Source organism: Cyanistes caeruleus, chromosome 17 (genome assembly GCF_971803275.1).
Source record: "Cyanistes caeruleus chromosome 17, bCyaCae1.hap1.1, whole genome shotgun sequence".
Lineage (NCBI taxonomy): Eukaryota > Metazoa > Chordata > Aves > Passeriformes > Paridae > Cyanistes > Cyanistes caeruleus.
Genome location: NC_141717.1, coordinates 14,261,539 through 14,279,463, shown reverse-complemented (window position 1 = coordinate 14,279,463; position 17,925 = coordinate 14,261,539). Strand labels below are relative to the sequence as shown.

General features: G+C 51.7%; 1 protein-coding gene across 5 annotated transcripts in view; it reads left to right on the top strand.

Annotated features, from left to right (window-relative positions):
- The window catches only part of PEMT (phosphatidylethanolamine N-methyltransferase), a 42,188-nt gene extending 29,960 nt beyond the window's left edge, over window positions 1-12,228 (top strand). For all 5 annotated transcript variants that reach the window (XM_023936893.2, XM_086854093.1, XM_086854095.1 and 2 more), the window contains exons 4-8: window positions 672-817; window positions 5,274-5,385; window positions 9,271-9,345; window positions 10,124-10,184; window positions 10,879-12,228. In XM_023936893.2, the coding sequence (XP_023792661.1) occupies window positions 672-817; window positions 5,274-5,385; window positions 9,271-9,345; window positions 10,124-10,178 (388 nt within the window). In that variant the 3' untranslated portion in view covers window positions 10,179-10,184; window positions 10,879-12,228. The remainder of the gene's footprint in view (window positions 1-671; window positions 818-5,273; window positions 5,386-9,270; window positions 9,346-10,123; window positions 10,185-10,878) is intronic.
- The last annotated feature ends 5,697 nt before the right edge of the window (window positions 12,229-17,925 follow it).

Below are 17,925 nucleotides of genomic sequence, written 5' to 3'. Positions count from 1 at the left end.
CCTGCTCTGGGCAGAGCTCAGGGGGCTGAAGGGAGGGGTCATCATTATTCCAATCACAAAGGAGTATTTGGAAGGTCAGAGTCGAAATGCCTGACCCAGCCTGGAACAGAGGAGCTGTGCTCGCACTGGAAAACGCCTCGTCTCTCTCGTATTTTCCTTTTGCCGTTCCAATCCTCCCCCTGGCTGTCAGGCTCCAGCTGTGAATCACTCCTGGGCACGTGGCTAACACATGAATGCTGCAAAATATTTTGATGGAGGGGAACGGGGGTGGGAGCACGAGATAATCCAGCCAATTGTTCCCAACCCTTCGAGTCCTGTGCCTCCAGCATTTGCAAGGGCGTCTGTCCCAGAGCTCTCAGTCATGCTGAAAAGTGGGGTTTGGTGAATAAGGCAAAGCATTTGATATCACAGGTCAGTGGGACTGGTATTTCCAGGAGTGAGCAAGGGTTGTAAGTAGAAATAGCTGTCCCAGATTAAGCCCTGGCTCCTCACAGTCTTCAGCTGATTGCTTCTCCCACTGGGAGGCTGAGTAGGCCTGGGTGGAAAAAGAGATTTGGAGAGGGAACCTCTTCAGCAGCTCCCACTCCCAAAGCTCCACGTCTCCCAGGGAGATGTGGGTGATGTTAATTATGGGTTGCTGCTCGTAACAGCCCTTGTTGTCTCCCCAACAGCTTCACAGAAGCCATGAAGAGCCAGCCAAAGCTGGAGAGCTGGGACTGCCTCTGGACCTACTACACAGGCTTGGCCATCTCAGCTGTAGGGACCTTGTTTGTCATCTCCAGCTTCTTAGCACTGGGATTCACCGGGACCTTCCTAGGTAAGCACTGAAAATCCAACAGCTTTACCAGAAAGTGCATTTAATCCTTGCAGGGATCTCTTGCTGGGGCACAATCCTGTAAGAATTTCCTCATCCTTACCTTCAGGGTTGTTAGATTTGTCATTATGATACCAAAGGATGACCCAATCCTGCTGTTACCTCAGTTACCACACACAGAGGGGATGGCACAGTGGTTTTATACAGCAAATCCCATCACCTCCAGCATCAAGCCTGGAGGTTTGGAGCACAGCTGCTCATCTGCCAGCTCAAACACCCTCCAGAAAAGCAGCCCCAAGTTCAAGACCTCACAAGTAGCCCTGGCACAGTGGGTGTGAGCTGTCCAGCAGCCCTGCTCCGAGCACCCACCTGCTCATCACACGTGCTGAGGCAGGATGTTGTTTGCTCTCCCCTCTGCAATAAACCTGATGTTCGCTGACAGATCCTTTTATCTGCCGCTTTATGGCAGAAGGCATTTTCCACTGTGCCTGCTTTCACATTTAGAGCGTAATTCTGTTAGCATTGTTGACTTTGAAAACATGCCAGTATGTGTGGAATTCATAAAAAATAAAGTAGAGACAGGAACAATAAATATCCAAGGAAAGGGGCAGCTCCTGCTGGCTGAAATAATCACAGCCCCAGCTTTGACACCTCATTTAGGCTGTGCTTTTGCAAGTGCTTTACAAACCAGATTCAATTAGCTCCTGTGGCGGTGCTAGGAAGAAGAGAGGGACGTAATAAGCCTTCCTGGTTTCAAGTGGAGTTGCAAAGAAATGTGTTGAGTTGGCCGAAATCCTGCTGCCAAAAATAGAGCTCAGCACTCCTAAACGTGTGCCCTCATCCTCCATGTGCAGCCTCGCTCCTGGCACCCTGTCACACCCCTGTCCCTCAGCTGCCGGGCACCAGCATCCTCCAAAATCACCAGCAGCCCTCTGAAGTGATGTCATGGCTGTGGAGTCATGTCCAGCAAAGCCAGGCACAGGAGTACCCATCAGCAGGAGCTGCTTGAACGCTCCTGAAGTTCAGCCAGATCTGGAGTTGTTTACGTAAAGCCTGATTCATCCCACCAGGAGGATCCACTGGACTTGAACCGCTGGGAAAAAGCAAACAAGTGAGTCAGGCTCAGCGTAAGAGGTGAGAGGGTCCTGTTCCTCTGATCTGTATCCCCCGAGGCAGGGAAGAGCTGGGTGCTAGTGGTCCATATAAGGCATTTCTGCTCCATCCTCTTTGCCAGGGAAGCTCTCTGGACACGCCAAGGACCAGCTCTCTCTGCTAGCAGGGCATGACGGGCACCAGGGCACAGCTGAGTCAGGCTGGGGACATTCCAGGAGCATTTCAGGCTGGCTCAGAACCTCTGCAGCACTGAGGCATGGCCCAGCTGGAGGACCATAGAGGATCCATCCTTGGACTGGTAACAGCTTCTCCACTCCACACAAGCCCCATTAGTCCAACAAATTCTTAATGGAGAATGTCCCTCAGCGTGGTTTGTTTCCCAGCTGTGAGGAAGACAATGGGTCTGCAGGTCTCTGAGTATCCCATATGGGATGTTCTCTTGCTCAGGACTCTCTCAGGACTGGTACTTCCAATACCCATGCAGGATTTTAGTGCTGCCCTGGTGCTGCAGGTGGAGCAAGGACTCCAAATATCAAAGGGCTGCACTGTTTGGCAAGGAGGGGGCATCCAGCTTCTTCTCACTGTTGACGTCTGAGCTCAAGAGAAGTTTTGAGAGAACCTCTGACACACAGGCACTTCAAAAATTACTGGACCTGGATGTGACCCTTTGTGGGTTTTTCTACAGCAATGAGGGCTGAACCAGGCAGGGCACAGGGATGCCTGTTGAATTCCTTCCTTACAGCACATTCAGGTTTTGGAGCAGCTGCAGAACACTTTGTCTCTCTAGTGTGGGCTAAATGGTGCAGTGGGAGCTGTGTGAGTCACCCTTCTCCAGCTGCCTGGCTGTGCCACCCCATCTCCAGCACGGCAGCACCAGCTCCAGATGCTGTTGGCAGCGGCTGGATGTGGTCCCTCGTCCTGGCAGAGCCATCCCTGGTGCCCTGTGCCCTCACTGGGATTCAGGCATCACTTCAGCACCCTCCTTCCTTGTCCTATTTCCCAAAAAAACACAGTGATGAGGGCTTGGCTTATCTCAAGGCTGAGGACATGGAGAGGCTGCTTTGCCTGTTACATTTTTTCCAGCACTGACGAAGATTTCAAGTCAATCTGAACTGACCAAAGTCTGTTGCTGGGCCTGGAGAAGCTGACAAGTGTCCAGGGTGAAGCAGAGGTGGTGCTTCAGCCCAGGTCAGGCTCCAGGGATTCTGGGGGACCTTGCAGCGTGCACTGAATGGCTTTTTGCTGCTGTCATCCCACCCTGTGCAGTGAGATGGCTGCACAGACCTCCAGCAAAAAAATAACTCAAATTAGATGCCAAAGTGCATTGGCAAGGCTGATTCCTGATTTGAGGGCTCATGAGGGCACAGGAGATGCCCAGGGTGATGCTGTGCAACACAACACACAGTCCTGTCCCTAAGCACCTCTCTGAACATAAACACATATAAACCACCTCTCTGCTGGTCATGTTCATTGACCTGTGCAGGTTTAGAGGCAGAGATTACACTGGAAGATCTCCTGGGGAGCTGCCTGTGTGCTCCTGCTCATGGGGAGCCTGCCTGGAGGGTTGCACAGCCCCACCAGTGCTGGGCACAGATAAGTCCCTGCCAGCCCCACAGACCCAGGGCTTTGTGTGAACCTCCTCAGTGCCAGTGCCAGAGTGAGGTGTTCAGCTCAAAGGCGAGGGCGGGCAGGGGATAATGAAGCATTTTGACACATAAAAAAGCACAGAAATGGGCTGTGGCAGGGGGTGATGTGTTCTTTCTACCAGAACAATCTCAGAGATGAATTGCCAAGTAACTGTGAGAACATATAGTATGAATACAAGGCAATTATCTCACTTAGTGGCCTGTAGTTAAAGCCCAAAAGCATTGTGTAATTGGGCAGGGGCTGTTTATCCTTAGAAATAAATGTTTTAGCACCATGTGAGGTCAAAGAAATTACAATACTATCCAGGTAATAATAATAACCTTGAATAGTTTGCACTCCTGTAATGCCTTTCATCTGGATTTGTGAGCACTTTCTCACCATACATTAATCCTCACCACCCTCTGTGCTCTAAGAAAGACTGATGTTATGATCGGTGCACAATAGCACCGGGAGGGACGGCCCAAGGTCAGGGAAGGGGCTGGCAGCAAAGCTGGGGACACAGCCCGGGGTGGTGGCAGTGCCCTGGGCTGGGGGACCCGCTGCTCCTCATGGATCAATGCTTCTGCAGTGGACATGGAGCATGGGTGGTGCAGAGGACGGGAAGGAACAGAGCTGGGGAAGGGTTTGGAGCAGCAGGAATAGCTGAAAGAGCTGTGAGAGGCTCAGCTGTGAGCTGAGCTTTTCTCAGCCTGGAGAAAAGGAGGATCAGGGGGAGCCTTTTGGCTCTCCACAACTCCCTGACAGGAGGGTGCAGCCAGAGAGGGGTCAGGATCTGCAGCAAGGGACAGGGCAAGAGGAAATGACCCCAAGTTGTACCAGGGGATGTTTACATTTGATGTCAGGAAAAAATTCTTCACCGAAGGGGATGTCAAGCCCTGACACGGGCTGCCCAGGGCAGTGGGGGGATTTAAAAGTCATGTAGATGTGGTGCTTTGTGGTCTCACTTGTAAGAGCCAGAGACCTGCATCCTGGCCCTTTACTCCCCTCGAAATGTTGCTCACAAGCTGCACATCTCCTTGTCATTTCTTTTCCAAGCTCCTTTCAGGGAGGGTGGAAGGATTACTCCAAGGTAGATGGAAAGCTGGTTGGGTGCTGACAGTTCTGAAAGCTTTCCTCATTACAGATGACAATCACCCATTATCATCATCATCATTGTGCTGATAACTGAGTGTTTCGTAGGCAGAGGTGCTATTTTCTGAAATTCTGAGAAACTCTCTGAACTATGAGGTAAGGGTGACATTATGGATGAGGACATTTGGTCGTGGTGGTCATGATTATAACAGCTCCAAACACCATTACACGGCACCGGGTTTATTTTCACATTAAATGGATTTGATCCCATGCACTTGCTTCCTCATGGAGAGGTGTTGAACAGGCAATTTTACAAATGAAAAAACCAGAATCAACCAGTTGGGACCTCGAGAGCTGTGTCCTGATGGGGGACGTGGCTGCCACAACCTCATTGCAATGCAGGAACCTTCCTCGCGGGCAAAGAGCCATTCCTGGAAAAGCTGATAGACACAGAGTAAACAAACAACTTATTTGTTGCTGTTTCCTCAGCCTGGAAATCAGTGCTGAAACCCTTTTCTGTGTATCCCTGGCAGGGATGCCCTGTGGCACAGGGAATCAGTGTGCCAAACCCCCCCCCATGACTCCCAATTTCATGGAGCCTAACCAGAAGCTCTCTGTTTGCTCTTAGGTGATTACTTTGGCATCCTGATGGAGGAAAAAGTGACCAGCTTCCCTTTCAGCATCCTGGATAATCCCATGTACTGGGGCAGCACAGCCATCTACCTGGGCTGGTCCCTCATGTGAGTACGTGCCCCTACAAACACCTCTGGTTGTAGGGCGAGTGTGGGGCCAAAAAGACACCCTGTGATGGCAGAGAAAGCACAGCCTGCCCTGACTTCTGCCTCCCCTGGCTATTTTTGTGTGTGGAAAATCTTGTGCTGTCTCGAAACACTCACAGCATTTCTTGTAGAAAAATAAATAGCGGCCAAGTGCTGGGGGAGAGGAGGCATCAGCAAACGCTCTGCAGCTGAATGAGGTCCTTGGCAGGCTCTGCACGTGGAAAAATCAACATTCAGGGCCAAATTCATGCAGGGTGTCACTCGGCAGGGGCAGGGCACTGGTACTGGGGAGCAGTGTGACCCTGCAATTACTCTGAAAAAAGCAAAACAAGCCAAGCCACCCTTTCCCCCAGCCCACGGTGATAACACTTCCGAAACACTCCTTGTGTGATACAACACAGCTTAATAGCCTGCTTAGGAGGAAATGAATAGGCTGTAATTTAGCAGCAAATGAGCAATATACTCTATTCAGTCTAACAAGTTTGATGTGGTTTTCATTTAATATCACATTTTATTTATTTGCCCAGGAGGAAAAAAAAAAAACAACAAAAAAAGAGAACAAACCTGGCTGTGTTACTTCAGGAGCCCATGGAGTGTTGCAGGCCGTTATCACTGGGTATTTTGCACTGGTGCTCCTGACTGTGAACACCTCTCCTCTGCTTGGCTGGAAGAAATTAAGTGCTTTGCCACTTTCTGGTCATTTTTTTTCAGCCATGTGTGCAGCCCCTGGTAATAAGTAAAGCTGATGGTTTCTCTCCTGTCTCCACTGAACCTTGCTGCTGTTAGTTCTGCACTTGAAATCCCCCCAGGTGCTGTCAGGGTTGGCTGCATGAGGCTGTTTCCCTTCCTGGCAGAGCCACAGGATGGGGTTTAAATCCTGGGAAATGGTGCAGGAGAGCCAAAGGGAGGCAGAGTTGGCCACAGGATCTGCAGCAGCACCATGGAAATGTGGATATTGCTGTGGGAAGTGGGGCAGAGCTGGGATAGGATGAGTCACCCACACCACGACCCCCACAGCAGCACAGAAATAGGAATTTGACCAGGAGGAATTACAAGGAGATCTTTATTTGTTTTAAAATCAGCATCAAACTACTTCCTAAAATCTTTGCAGAATTCACTGAACCCTCCTGAGCTGTTTCTGTCACAGAATCCCTTCTTCACCCCTCTCATTGTGGTTTTCCACCACAATTCTGGGCCAGAGCAGCTGGAAGCAGCTCAGGATAGCAGTGATTGCCTCCTTTTTCTCATTAAAAGGCTGCCACCATTAAGCCCAGTGAGGCATGACAAATAATTGCTGAGAACAAATTGCTGGAGCTGTGCAAAGTGGCACCAAGACACCACCCACCTGCCTGGGGGAAGCTCAGCACAACCCTTCCACGGTGGTTTTGGCTGTTTCTCTTCCCTGGGACCTCAGTTCGTACAATCACAGAATCATTTAGGTTGGAAAAGGATTATAAGATCATCGAGTCCAAACATTAACCCAGCACTGCCATGATCAGAGCTAAAACATGTCCCCAGATGCCACATTTACATGGCTTTTAGATCCCTCCAGGGATGGTGACTCCACCACTGCCCTGGGCAGCTCTGCCAGGGCTTGACAACCCTTCCAGGGAAGAAATTTTCCCAATATCCAACCTAAACCTCCTGTGGGGCAACTCAAGGCCATTTCCTCTTTTCCTGTCGCTTGTATTCTGGCTTCACTCTTCTGTCAGGGAGCTGGAGAGAGTGAAAAGGTTCCCCCTGAGCCTCCTTTTCTCCAGGCTGAGCCTCCCTATCTCCCTCAGCTGCTCCCAGTGCTCCAGACCCATCCCCAGCTCTGTTCCCTTCTCTGGACACCCTCCATTGGCCGATTTTTTGGGGGGGTCCACGCTTTCTCCTGAGGTTCAGAGCTTTCAGAAGATGTCAGGTGTCTGCCCTCAGAGGCCAGGGCTGATGTCCCATCTCTGTGACAGCAGGAGGGATGCTGGAGGAACCCTGCACCTGTCTGATTTTGGCCAGACCTAAAAGAACAGAGCACATTTGTCCTCCCTTGGTGATGCACCACACTCCTTATCGTGGCATCAGAACCCAAAGGATTGATCCATTCTCATCCATAAGGGATGAAAACATCACATTTTACCAGCTTGTCCTCTGACTCCAGCCCAGCCTTAAAAGCATCTGGTGAGGTGACCCACAGCCATGGGGAGCTGCAGCAAGGTTGGGGACTGACAGCTACCCAAAAACTACCCCAAAAAAACTCCTGCCAGGACAACAAAACCTTCCTGACTGATTCATCATCGCTGCTGCAATCAGATGTGGCCCAATATGTAGGTCAAACTCGTAAGAGGACAGGAACAGTTCACCCAAATGCTGCTCATCACCTGTGTCGAGCAGCCTCATTTCTCCTGCGAGACAAATGGAGCATTCACTGTGTGGGGACAGCTTTGTGTGCCTCTGGTAGGGAAGTGTTCTAACTCACAGCAACAGGCTGTGTAAATCAGAGCTGGAGCTGCAGCCAAATGATGCAATTAGAGGTCTTGCTGTCAACAAACAATCATGTAAATTTGTTCTCTCTGATAGGAATCAAGAAGGAGACATGACTAAGCATGTAATAGCAGGGGCTTGGGAGAGGAGGAAGTTGCCCGAAGCTTCCTAATGAGGGAAAAAGTTATTACAGAATGAAAATGGTGAAGAGGTGATTTGTGGGTGCCTCTCCAGGGACTGACAAAGCTGGATGGTTCCTGAAAGTGGCTCCAGTATGAGGTTTAGGTAGTTCAGTCTCTCTTTCTGCAGGTGTGTTTTCCCAGCAGCACAAGTCACCCTGCACCAGGCTTGTGGGATGTTTATCCTCATAAAATCACAGAATGGTTTGGGTTGGAAGAAACTTGAAAGCTTATCTTAATTGTCCCCTTTAATTAGGACACTGGTGATTGCCTTTAACTGCTGGTGGCAGCTCTGAGAGGGATGAGGGCTGACTGTCAGCAAATAAAGTATTTAGTCCTTGGTGGGGAAATGTGCAAGGCCAGGCTGGACATGGTTTGGAGCAGGCTGGGATTGTGGAAGGTCTCCCTTTCTCAAAGATGAGCTTTGAGATCCTGTCCAGTCAAAGCCATTCCATGATTCTACAGTTCTATGACATTTCAGAGCAGGAGGTGATGAGGATTTTTGGTCTCAAAGCTATGGTCTCTGCTAAAAGGAACAGCCATCTCCCTTGTGTCCTGAGCTCTTGATCATCTCTCCCCACGAGAAGACAGCGGGGAGCAGTGTGTGGCATCGGTCCCCTGGTGACATCTCACTGGAGGACACATTCCTGATACACCTTGAAATGGCTTTAAAAGTGAACCAAGCCCCCAGCACCTTTCCCAGGGCAGGAATGGACCTTCCCATCCCTTTCCATCCCCATCCCTGCCCTGGCTGAGCCACCACTTGGATGTGTGCGATGCCATACACTGCTCTGGCTGCCTTTTGTCCCCTGTGCCCTGGGTGGCCCATCTTTTTGGGACATCAGGCATTTCCCTGGGAGCATGGGCTGGGAGCTGCAGCCATATGTCAGCAGCTGCTCAGCCCTTAAACATCCCTATAATCTCAGGATTTAGCATCAAAGCAGGAGCTCTCACAGCAGAGACGTGCAGGGATCAGACTTAAAAGAAGTCGCTGAAGTAGGCTGGGGAAGAGTCTTTGCCAAGTAACATCTGTCTAAGACAGTTAACATGAAACACAAAAAAAAAAACCCCAACCCTTTTGTTTGCTTCTGTTTAATGAGCAAGCGAGAGCTCTCTGCAGCCCAGTGTCTCATTTCACTTTCTCAACCAGGTCTTGCATAAGCCCATGTACTTACCTGATCTTTTTCCTTCTCTTTCAAAACAGGCACGCCAGCCCAGCTGGCCTTTTGCTGACAGCTGTAGTGGCAATTTCCTACACAATCGCTGTGCTGTACGAGGGGTGAGTAGCTGCAGAGCTGGAGAGCTTCTAATTATTTCTACCAGCTTTAACTCTCAAGGTTTCAGAGAGCTGCACAAGTAGAGATGTTTTTTTTTTCCCAATTAATTCGGCGGGGAAGAAGGAAAACAGAGGATTATTTTTCAATTGTTTTGATAATGGGCAGAATCCACTCTGAAACTATTTGCTGAGTTCTAGGAACATTTGTGTGTTTTTTTTTATTTTTATCAAAATGAGGCCTTTTTTCCTTTTGGGTGCCAGATTCTGTCTATAGAAGAACAATAAGGAAGGCAGTGAGAGGACTCATTGTGTCTTCAGAGGAGCCCCCTACAAGAAGCACTTACATTTTGTAGTTTTTTGGATGGGCTTCTTTGCTGTTTTGCACCACAATAGCCCAACCACAGCACAGGATGGAGCTGCACAAAATAACTCCTAGAGGCAGCACTTGTACTTCAGCAGTGGAAGGTCTTTTGTATTTGGGAGGGAGGAGGAGATGCAGAGAGCCATGGTCTGCATCAGGGGGAGTCTGGGTGTGTGCTGAGCCTTGTCCTGCTCGGCACAGGGATGCTCCTGTAGCTGCTCCACAATCCAGAGAGGCTGAAACCAGGATTGCCACGGCACAGGAATAGTCAGGCTGTGCCATCCTGTGAAGGACAAATTTTGTAAGCCCAAAGGTGAGCACTCAGTAGCCTTGATTTTAATCCTTCCTCTCTTCTTTTGCCCCTCTCTTTTGTCTCTGCCCCCTCTCTCCCTGAATTCCCATCCTCCCTCCCAACTGCAGGCCTTTCACAGAGGAAATCTATCGGAGGAAGCAGAAGGGAGTGAAGAGCAAGTAGCCCCAGGTACGTTTGCTGATGGGAGCATTCCAGGGGCTGCTTTGCTGGGCTCCCCCACCAACGAGCACCCCTGCCCAGTCCTGCCTTCCCTGGCTCCTCCCGAGCCCTTCCCACACTTCTCAAAGCATTTCAGCTTCAAGCCTCTGCAAAATCCCAGGCAGAGAGGCTTTTCACAGCAGCAGTGGTGTCCGCCTCTTGGCACCTGACCAGCAGCCCCCAAATTGTTTTGATTATACACTTGAGAATCAGTGCGAGGGAAAATTGCTGGGAAGCTTCGAGGCTCCAGGCTTAATCTGAATCAGGCAGAAAAAAACAACTGTTGGCCATGGCAGGTGCTCCAGAGAGTGGCAGGGATGGTGTGAGAGGGCATGTGTGCCTGCTCATCCCTCAGGGGAATCGGGCATCCCTGCTCCAGCTGCTCCTTGCCCGAGCCACGAACATTTCTGCCAGTGGGCTCACCCTAAAACCTCAGCCCAGGCTTTTTTGGGGAGCCAAAGGCTTCTGCAACAGCACAAGCTCCTTTCCTGGGGGTTCATTGCCATCTTGGAAGCCCCAGTGCATTTGCCTGCTGCTTGTTGTGGAGCTGGGACAGTCCCACGGCACCACTGAGGTTTTGGCAGCAGCGCAAGTGCTGCTCTGACAGAGCTGCTGTGGCACCACCCAGGTCCCCCATGGACTCCTGTCCCTTTGCCTTTTGCAGAGCACTCTCTCGGGTACCTCGTGCCTCTCCGGTCTGATTTGCCCATTTTTCTGAGATATATCCTAGTAATTAACCCAGCAACCCTTAATGAGCCGACTGAGCTCCCTGCAGCACTGGAAGTGACCAGAGGAACAGCCTGAGCCTGGTGGCAGCTCCTTGCCACAGCCCAGGGGAGATGGAGGTCCCTGTCCCCAGGCCTCTGTCCCGCTGCTCTCCGGGAGTTACGCAGTGCAGGACCTCCCCACCTCTTCTCCCACACCGATTATTGGAGACCTGCAGGAAAGAAGGAATTCCCTTTGGACTGGAGGGAAAGCAGAGTAGTGATGGAAACACCGGGGGCCTTTCATGAGTGAGCTCTGAGCATCTGGAAGCACCGGCTCCAGCTGATCCTGAAGATCTTGGTGCTGCCTAAGAACCACAAGAAGCAGACAAAGCTCGGGTGCAGCAATGGAGAGAGCTCAGGAGCCCCTGAGGATTCAAGCACAGATGGGGAAGGAACAGGGGAAATTGCTGTGAGCTCAACAACAGCAAAAACCCAAAATCCAGCCCCTTCTTTTTTTGGGAAAGGAACCTCCCCATCCAGAGCTGCGGTTTCCCACCCGTGCAGAGCCCTGCAGTGTCTCCACAGTATTGCAGAGTGACTGAAAAGCACAGGAATGTGAATGTATGACCTAAACCACAGCCCAGGGGCATGGAGGGATGGCAGCTGTCCCGTGGGGAAGCCCCAACATGGAGAAGAGCCAGGGGAAGAGTCAATCCCTGTCTGTACCTCACAGATATCCCAACCCTGGCCACGTTAATGCCCCAGCCCCTCCTTTTCCCTGTGTCCACATGAGGGTCCTGCTGCCTTTCCCACCACCCAGTGCCTTCCAGCTGTTTTTCACTGTCTTGCAGGGGCAATGGGAGGGAGGGAAGAGAGGGAAAGGTTTGTTCCTGCCGTCCACACCGTGCAGCAGCCAGGCATGGATGTGCCCCTCCACCCCTGCCACCAACCTCACCATGTCCCAGAATTGTCCAGTGCTGAATCCTGCCTCGAACAGAAAGACTCCAGAGGTGATGCTCCAGCCCCAGGCTCTGTTTTCACAGATTCCCAGAACAGTTTGAGAAATGAACTGTAAATGATCAAACGAGCAGGTGCTGGAGAAGGGAGCTGTGCTGCTGCCGGCTCCCACACAGGCACTGGAATGTGGGGCCACATCTCAGCATCACATTGTCCCCTCCACAGAGGGTCCTCCCTCTTCTCACTGTCACCTCCATGAAACGGTTCTGCTTCCTTTTGCTTTTACACATTGTAATTAACTCACCCTCCAGGCATTGCTCAGCAGAATTAAAAGTGTTGGTCTCTTTTCAGTCCGGCCTCCATTTCCTCCGGAAGGGCTCACAAATGCTGTGTTTGTGTTTCATCACTTCAGAACCATTACACATAGATTTATTTTTTTTATTGCCATCTCAACCACCTTCCTCTCAAAGATTTGGGCATAGTATTTTATTTTTAGATAAGTTTCCACATTCCCTTCACAGCTAATGTTTATAGACGGAGGCTAAACCGGCCCAGTACCCATAGCAACCATCGAGGAGAGGATACATTGCATTATTCAGACAGTTTATGTCAGAGTTGCCAGTCCTGGCTCAAAGTCTCTGATGTCAATAAACTTGGATTTGTTGATAAGTGAAATCAGTATTTACTGAAGAAGCACATGCTCGTACGGGAAGAATTATTCCTAATGAGAACACAGCGAGGGCTGTATTTGTGCTGTTTCATTCCGGTCTGGGGACCACGTGTGCCTTTCCTATCCCTGCTGCAAGGCCAGAAGGGACCCCAGTTGTACCATTCCCCTCCCCAGCCAATATCAGCCTCCTAAAACGTGTGTCTGTCACCATAAACCCCAGTGGTGGAGCTGCTTCCCGTGCCGTGAGCGCAGGGGTTTGGAGCTGTGCTGGGACTGACTTCACTGACTCCTTCCCCCTTGATCTGCCATTTCCAGCCTTTCCCACTTCCCAGCCATTCTCTGGCAGCTTTGCATTGCACAAGGCTTTCTTCTGGGGCTGTGCCAGACACATCCCTGGTTTTAGTAGCTCTTTCCACAGAAGCCAGCACGGATTAAACATCTCTGCTTTCACAGAACTGGTTCTGGCTGCCATAAAGTTGGAGTTTGATATTTTAGAGGCATCTGCTCTCTTCCCTGAAGAGGGATGGTGAGGAGCTGGAAGTTGATGTTCCAGTCCATCTCATGGGGTCTGAGCCCACCTTTCTCCTTGACCAGTCCCAGTCCCAGTCCCAGTCCCAGTCCCAGTCCCAGTCCCAGTCTCACGTGTTGCTGTGCTGTTCCCCAGGGCTGCAGGGAGGGAGACACAGAGGCACCGTTATTTATGTTGTTTTATGGTATTTAACAGCAAGGCATTAGGTGACTCTCCTTGGTTATAAGGAAAAAAAAAGTGACTCCTCTGCAATTGCCTAATATTTCCAAGAATTTGAGATTACACAGGGAGGGGGTGAAACCTTCAGGCTGAGCACGAAGCGCTGGTGGTGCCGCAGCTGTTTCCCCTCTTCCGGCTGCAGCTGGGACACATCCTGCACGGATGCAGGGATGGATCTCGTGGCCAGGGTCAGAATGTGAGTCCTGCTGCTTCCAGAGGAGAGACCTGCACTGTGGAACCCCCAGGACCAGCCCGGTGCAGCCCCAGCTCTGCACTGGCACAGGCAGGAGCGTCCAGCTCCTGCAGAGCCATCAAGGACCAAATGGGGTCCCTGGAAATGGGGTCATGGGGCCATTTTCATACTTTCATGCCTTCAAAATCCAGCACAGGGCCTGCTGGGCCCACTGGAGCTTGGCAGGGGGGTTGTTTGCAGCCTTGGGAATTGCTTCACGTGATGCTGTGTGCTGACGCCACAGATAACGCTTCCTTTGAAGTTTGGGATATTTCTCCAGAGCAAACACCAGGAAAGGAGAAATTAGTTAAATCTCAACTCCTGCCTGGCAGGGACAGCTGGGTCACCAAGGCCATAGCTCTGTGCTGCCTCAGGTCCCCCCATCCCACCAGACAACCTCTGTGCCCACTCTCACGGAGGTTTTCTCTGCCTGGTTGCTTCCATGGCTCCCCCACACATCTCCCTCCCATGGAACTGCACATGGTAATTTCTTGGGATGAGAGGATCAGCTGTACAATGAACACCCCAGCAACAGGGATGCAGGGCCAGCTCCACACTCACAGAATGCTCCATCCAGGAAAACTTTGGGAAGCGGAGCCTGCATCCTCTGGTCCTTTCCCTGATGGTGGTGACATCCAGGAGCAGGGACACATTCCCAAAGGCCCTTCCCTCCATTGTGACCGCCTGTAACCCCGTGCCAGTGTTTGCTTTCGCCCAGGGAAGCTGTGCTGCCTTGCCCCAGGGATGGCCACCGGCCCTTACGTGGCAAACAAACACAGAATAAACACGTGGCGCAATCGGGGCAGCACGTGCGGCACTGGCAGCACTGGGAATTCGCCATTCCCACCCTGCTCCTGCCTGCTGAGTCTGCACTTTGGCTCTTTGGGAAGATGGCAGGAAATGAGGAGCTCAGGGCTCTGGTGAGGGCTCCCAAACCCATCCCAACACTGAAGCAGAACCTTGTCTTTTTTGCCAGTGGTTGGGATTTGATGTAAAAACAAAGATGAACTCAGAGTTCTGGGTGCTGCTTTATTGAGGATCCCTTAATCCAGAGAAGGTGGACAGGGGACACGACAGAATTTATCTTTGCAGGGGAATAAAGCAATCTGTTCTATCCCTGTTGTGTAGGGAAAGCATTCTGGACTTTAAATGCTCACAAAGCAATGGTGAGATTGCCCTGGAGGGAAACTATTCCCATGTGGGAAACCCCCAGTGCAGGAACCCAAACAAATGCCTGGGATGCAGGATGGGGGTCCCAGGGCTGAGCTGCCCGGGTTTTGCCGGCAGGTCCAGGCTCAGGGATCTGGGATACAGGCAGTTCCCAGCTCACTGGTGTTCAGGGAAAGCTTGGAAATTTCCCCCAGTGCCAAGAGAGCAGCAGCAGCAGCACCCCATGGCCACTGTCCCCCTGGCATCACCCCTGGCATCAGGGACAGGGTGGAGGAGACTCCATCCAACCCAACCCAGCCCATTTCCACCCTCACTCCGGGGGTCCTTACGCACGGAGCTCCCACCATGAGGCAGAGGACAAGTTACGAGGCTGTTTTCTTTAATTTTCACACTCAAAAGCTGCCCCGAGACAGCCCGGTGAGCCATATCCTCCTTGGATCCAGTTTCAAAGGGAAAAAATGGTAGGAATGTGCTGCTTTTTCCATGTTGCGTTTTCTTCGGGAGGAGCTGTTTACGGAGCGCGGCTCCTTTCCCAGTCAGGGTCGCAGGAGGGCTCAGAGCCGCCAGAGTCCTGGGAAGATGTCAGGGCCAGGCTGGGATGGGAGCCTCAGGGGTCCTGGATTTGGCCACTGGCTCAGCTTTTGCCCTGCTCAGCTCCCCCAAATCCCAACCTCAGCCCCTCCGGACCCCCGGGAGCAGATGTGGGGCCTGAGAGGAAACATCTCCGGGCTCCGAGCTCTCAGCACTTCCCCCTCCCTCTGCCAGCTCCTGCCTGGCATTGCCCACCCTGCTCCCTCCTCCTGGGCTTTCATTTCTGTCCTGCCAACCCTGCCAACCATCGCTATTTCCACGGGAACCTTCCTGAAATGCGCAGTAATGCAGCCACTGGGGTCACCAAGCCTCCCTCTCCCCTGAGCCTTGTATTCCAAGCCCAGTTGCTGCCTATCTCCAGTTACAGGTGACATTCCTCCTAAATCCCAGAGAAGCTGAAGGAAATTCTGCTCTTTGGAAGGAAACAGAAGGTGCTGGAGTTTGGGGACACATCCAGGACATGGAGACACCTTTGCTCGTACTGGCAGGATTTTGCATGACCTGTGGGCAAGAGGATGGGATGAAAGGAGATGGAAACTGGGAGCAGGGGATTTCCAGGGTGCTCCGAGCCAGGATCAGCATCATGCTGAGCATGTGGATGGTGTCTCAAGGGACCTCTTGCCACTCCTTGCCTGGGTAACTCCAGGAATTGGGGATTTGAGACATCTCAGGCTTTCAGATCCTCTGTTAATCAAATCCCAAGTGCTAAAAGGAATCAAGAGACACAAAAAGTGTTGCTAAAGAAGCAGGGGTTGGGGGAGGGAAACAAATAAAGCCAACCCCCAGTCCCCAGAGAAGGAGCAGCTTCTGCATCATATCTCATCTGGGAAAAATTATATTTTGGGAATTATGTGCTCCTTCTGAAAAGCTTTAAAGAGATTTAATAAAATGAGACAAGCTAATAATATAGGAAATGAATAGCAACCCTGGATGCTGCATCTTGATTTAATCAGATGCTTTTCCTCAGGGGGACAAGCAAGAACTATGGCTAAAGTCTCCCTTCCCTTCCCTACCCAGCTGCTCCCCTCTTCCTCTGACCATTCACTCCTCCCACCCCAGGGGAGCAGCCAGGGCAGGATTTGGGGTCCCACAGCAGCTGCTGGGAAATGCACAGCCCACACTGGTTCTTTGGGAGCGGGATAAGGAGCTGGACACCCTCCAGGGAGAGGGTCTCTGTCCAAAGAACAGTCCTGGGGGAGAAATTGGGGAGCCAGGAGAGCTGGGCTTGGCTCCATGTGTACGGTTGCTCCAGAGCCCAGGAATGCTGTGCGCTGCTGCACAGGGGATGAGCCCCTGGCAGGATGTGGAGCATCTCAACAGCGATGATAAGGAGCTCATATGGGATGTGCCCCTCTCCAGGGCCTGGGACAGCTGCAGGATCTGCATGTGCCAGGTGGGAACAGCACAAATGGCTCTTCCACTCCTGCTCAGACCTGCAGGACCCGGCCGTGAACCGAGGCCAGCCCGGCCCCGGGGGGATGATCCTTCCCAGCTCTGCAGCACACTCAGAAACCAAACTCATGTTCTGATGTAATTGTCCTTTTCCAAGTATCCCCCGCTCGCCTGTCCCTGTGCTGGGCACCCCGGTGCCGCTCCTGCTTCCTGGAACATTTTGCTTCCTACATTTTTGCCGTGGTGCTGCTGCTGTGAGCTCTGTTTTGCTGCTGCACAGTTCGTCCAAGCCAGGCCCTGGGGAGCCGCGTGTTCTGTCACCGGGATGTTTGTGTGACTTTCGTGGAATTTCCTTTCCTCAGCCGCTTGCTTGCGGACGCAGGGTGAGTTTTTCTGGTTGGCAGGTGGCTGGTAAACCGAGGAGGGTGAAAATAGGGAGGGAAATAGCAAGAAAACAAGGATTGATCTGTGCTGAAGGTGATTCCATTAAAGGTGTCACTGGGGTTTGTGCAGAGCATCCTGCCTGCGGCTCTGGCTGTGCTGAGCTGCTGCATGAAAGAGATTCCATCCTCCAAAACCAGACAAGGAGCAAAACATCCCACAGACAGCAGGGGCAAACTCTGGCAGCCGTGGGGGAAATGCCCTTTTACCGGCCTCTGCTTAAGCCTTGGGCTATTTGCAGTCAGGTCAGAAATAGGTGGTGATTTGTAGAAGAGTCATAACCGTGGGAAGGCTTTGCCTTGCAGCGAGGTGGATCCTTTATCATCAATCACTGGCAGCGGCTCCCAGCAAATGTGCTTTGCTCCTACAGGAGATGAGTTTCTAGATGAGCCTGGGAGGACTCAGCTAATGCTGTGTAATGCTCCCTGCTCGGGCTCTGCGTGACTCCATGAGGAGCTGGGCTCTGGGATGGCACAGGCAGTGCTCACGTCCTCTTCTCTGGGAGCTCCCACCACCCCCAGCTCAGGTCCCTGACATCCTGTCCTTGCTGTCAGGGGCTCCCTGGCTCTGGTCCCACTCCACCAAGCCCGCAGGATCCCAGTGCACATCTGTCTCCTGGCATGCTCTGCTCAAAGAATTGTTTAGAAGGAACAAATGGATTTTTTTTCCTGTCAGCCAGGAGCAGGTTTCAAGCAGGCTATTTTTACCTGTTCCTGACTCTATTAATAGTTGTATGGCCAACAAGAAATGCTGATCGAGATATTCGATTTGTCTGTCCTCCAGAGGTTGCCACTTCCTATTCC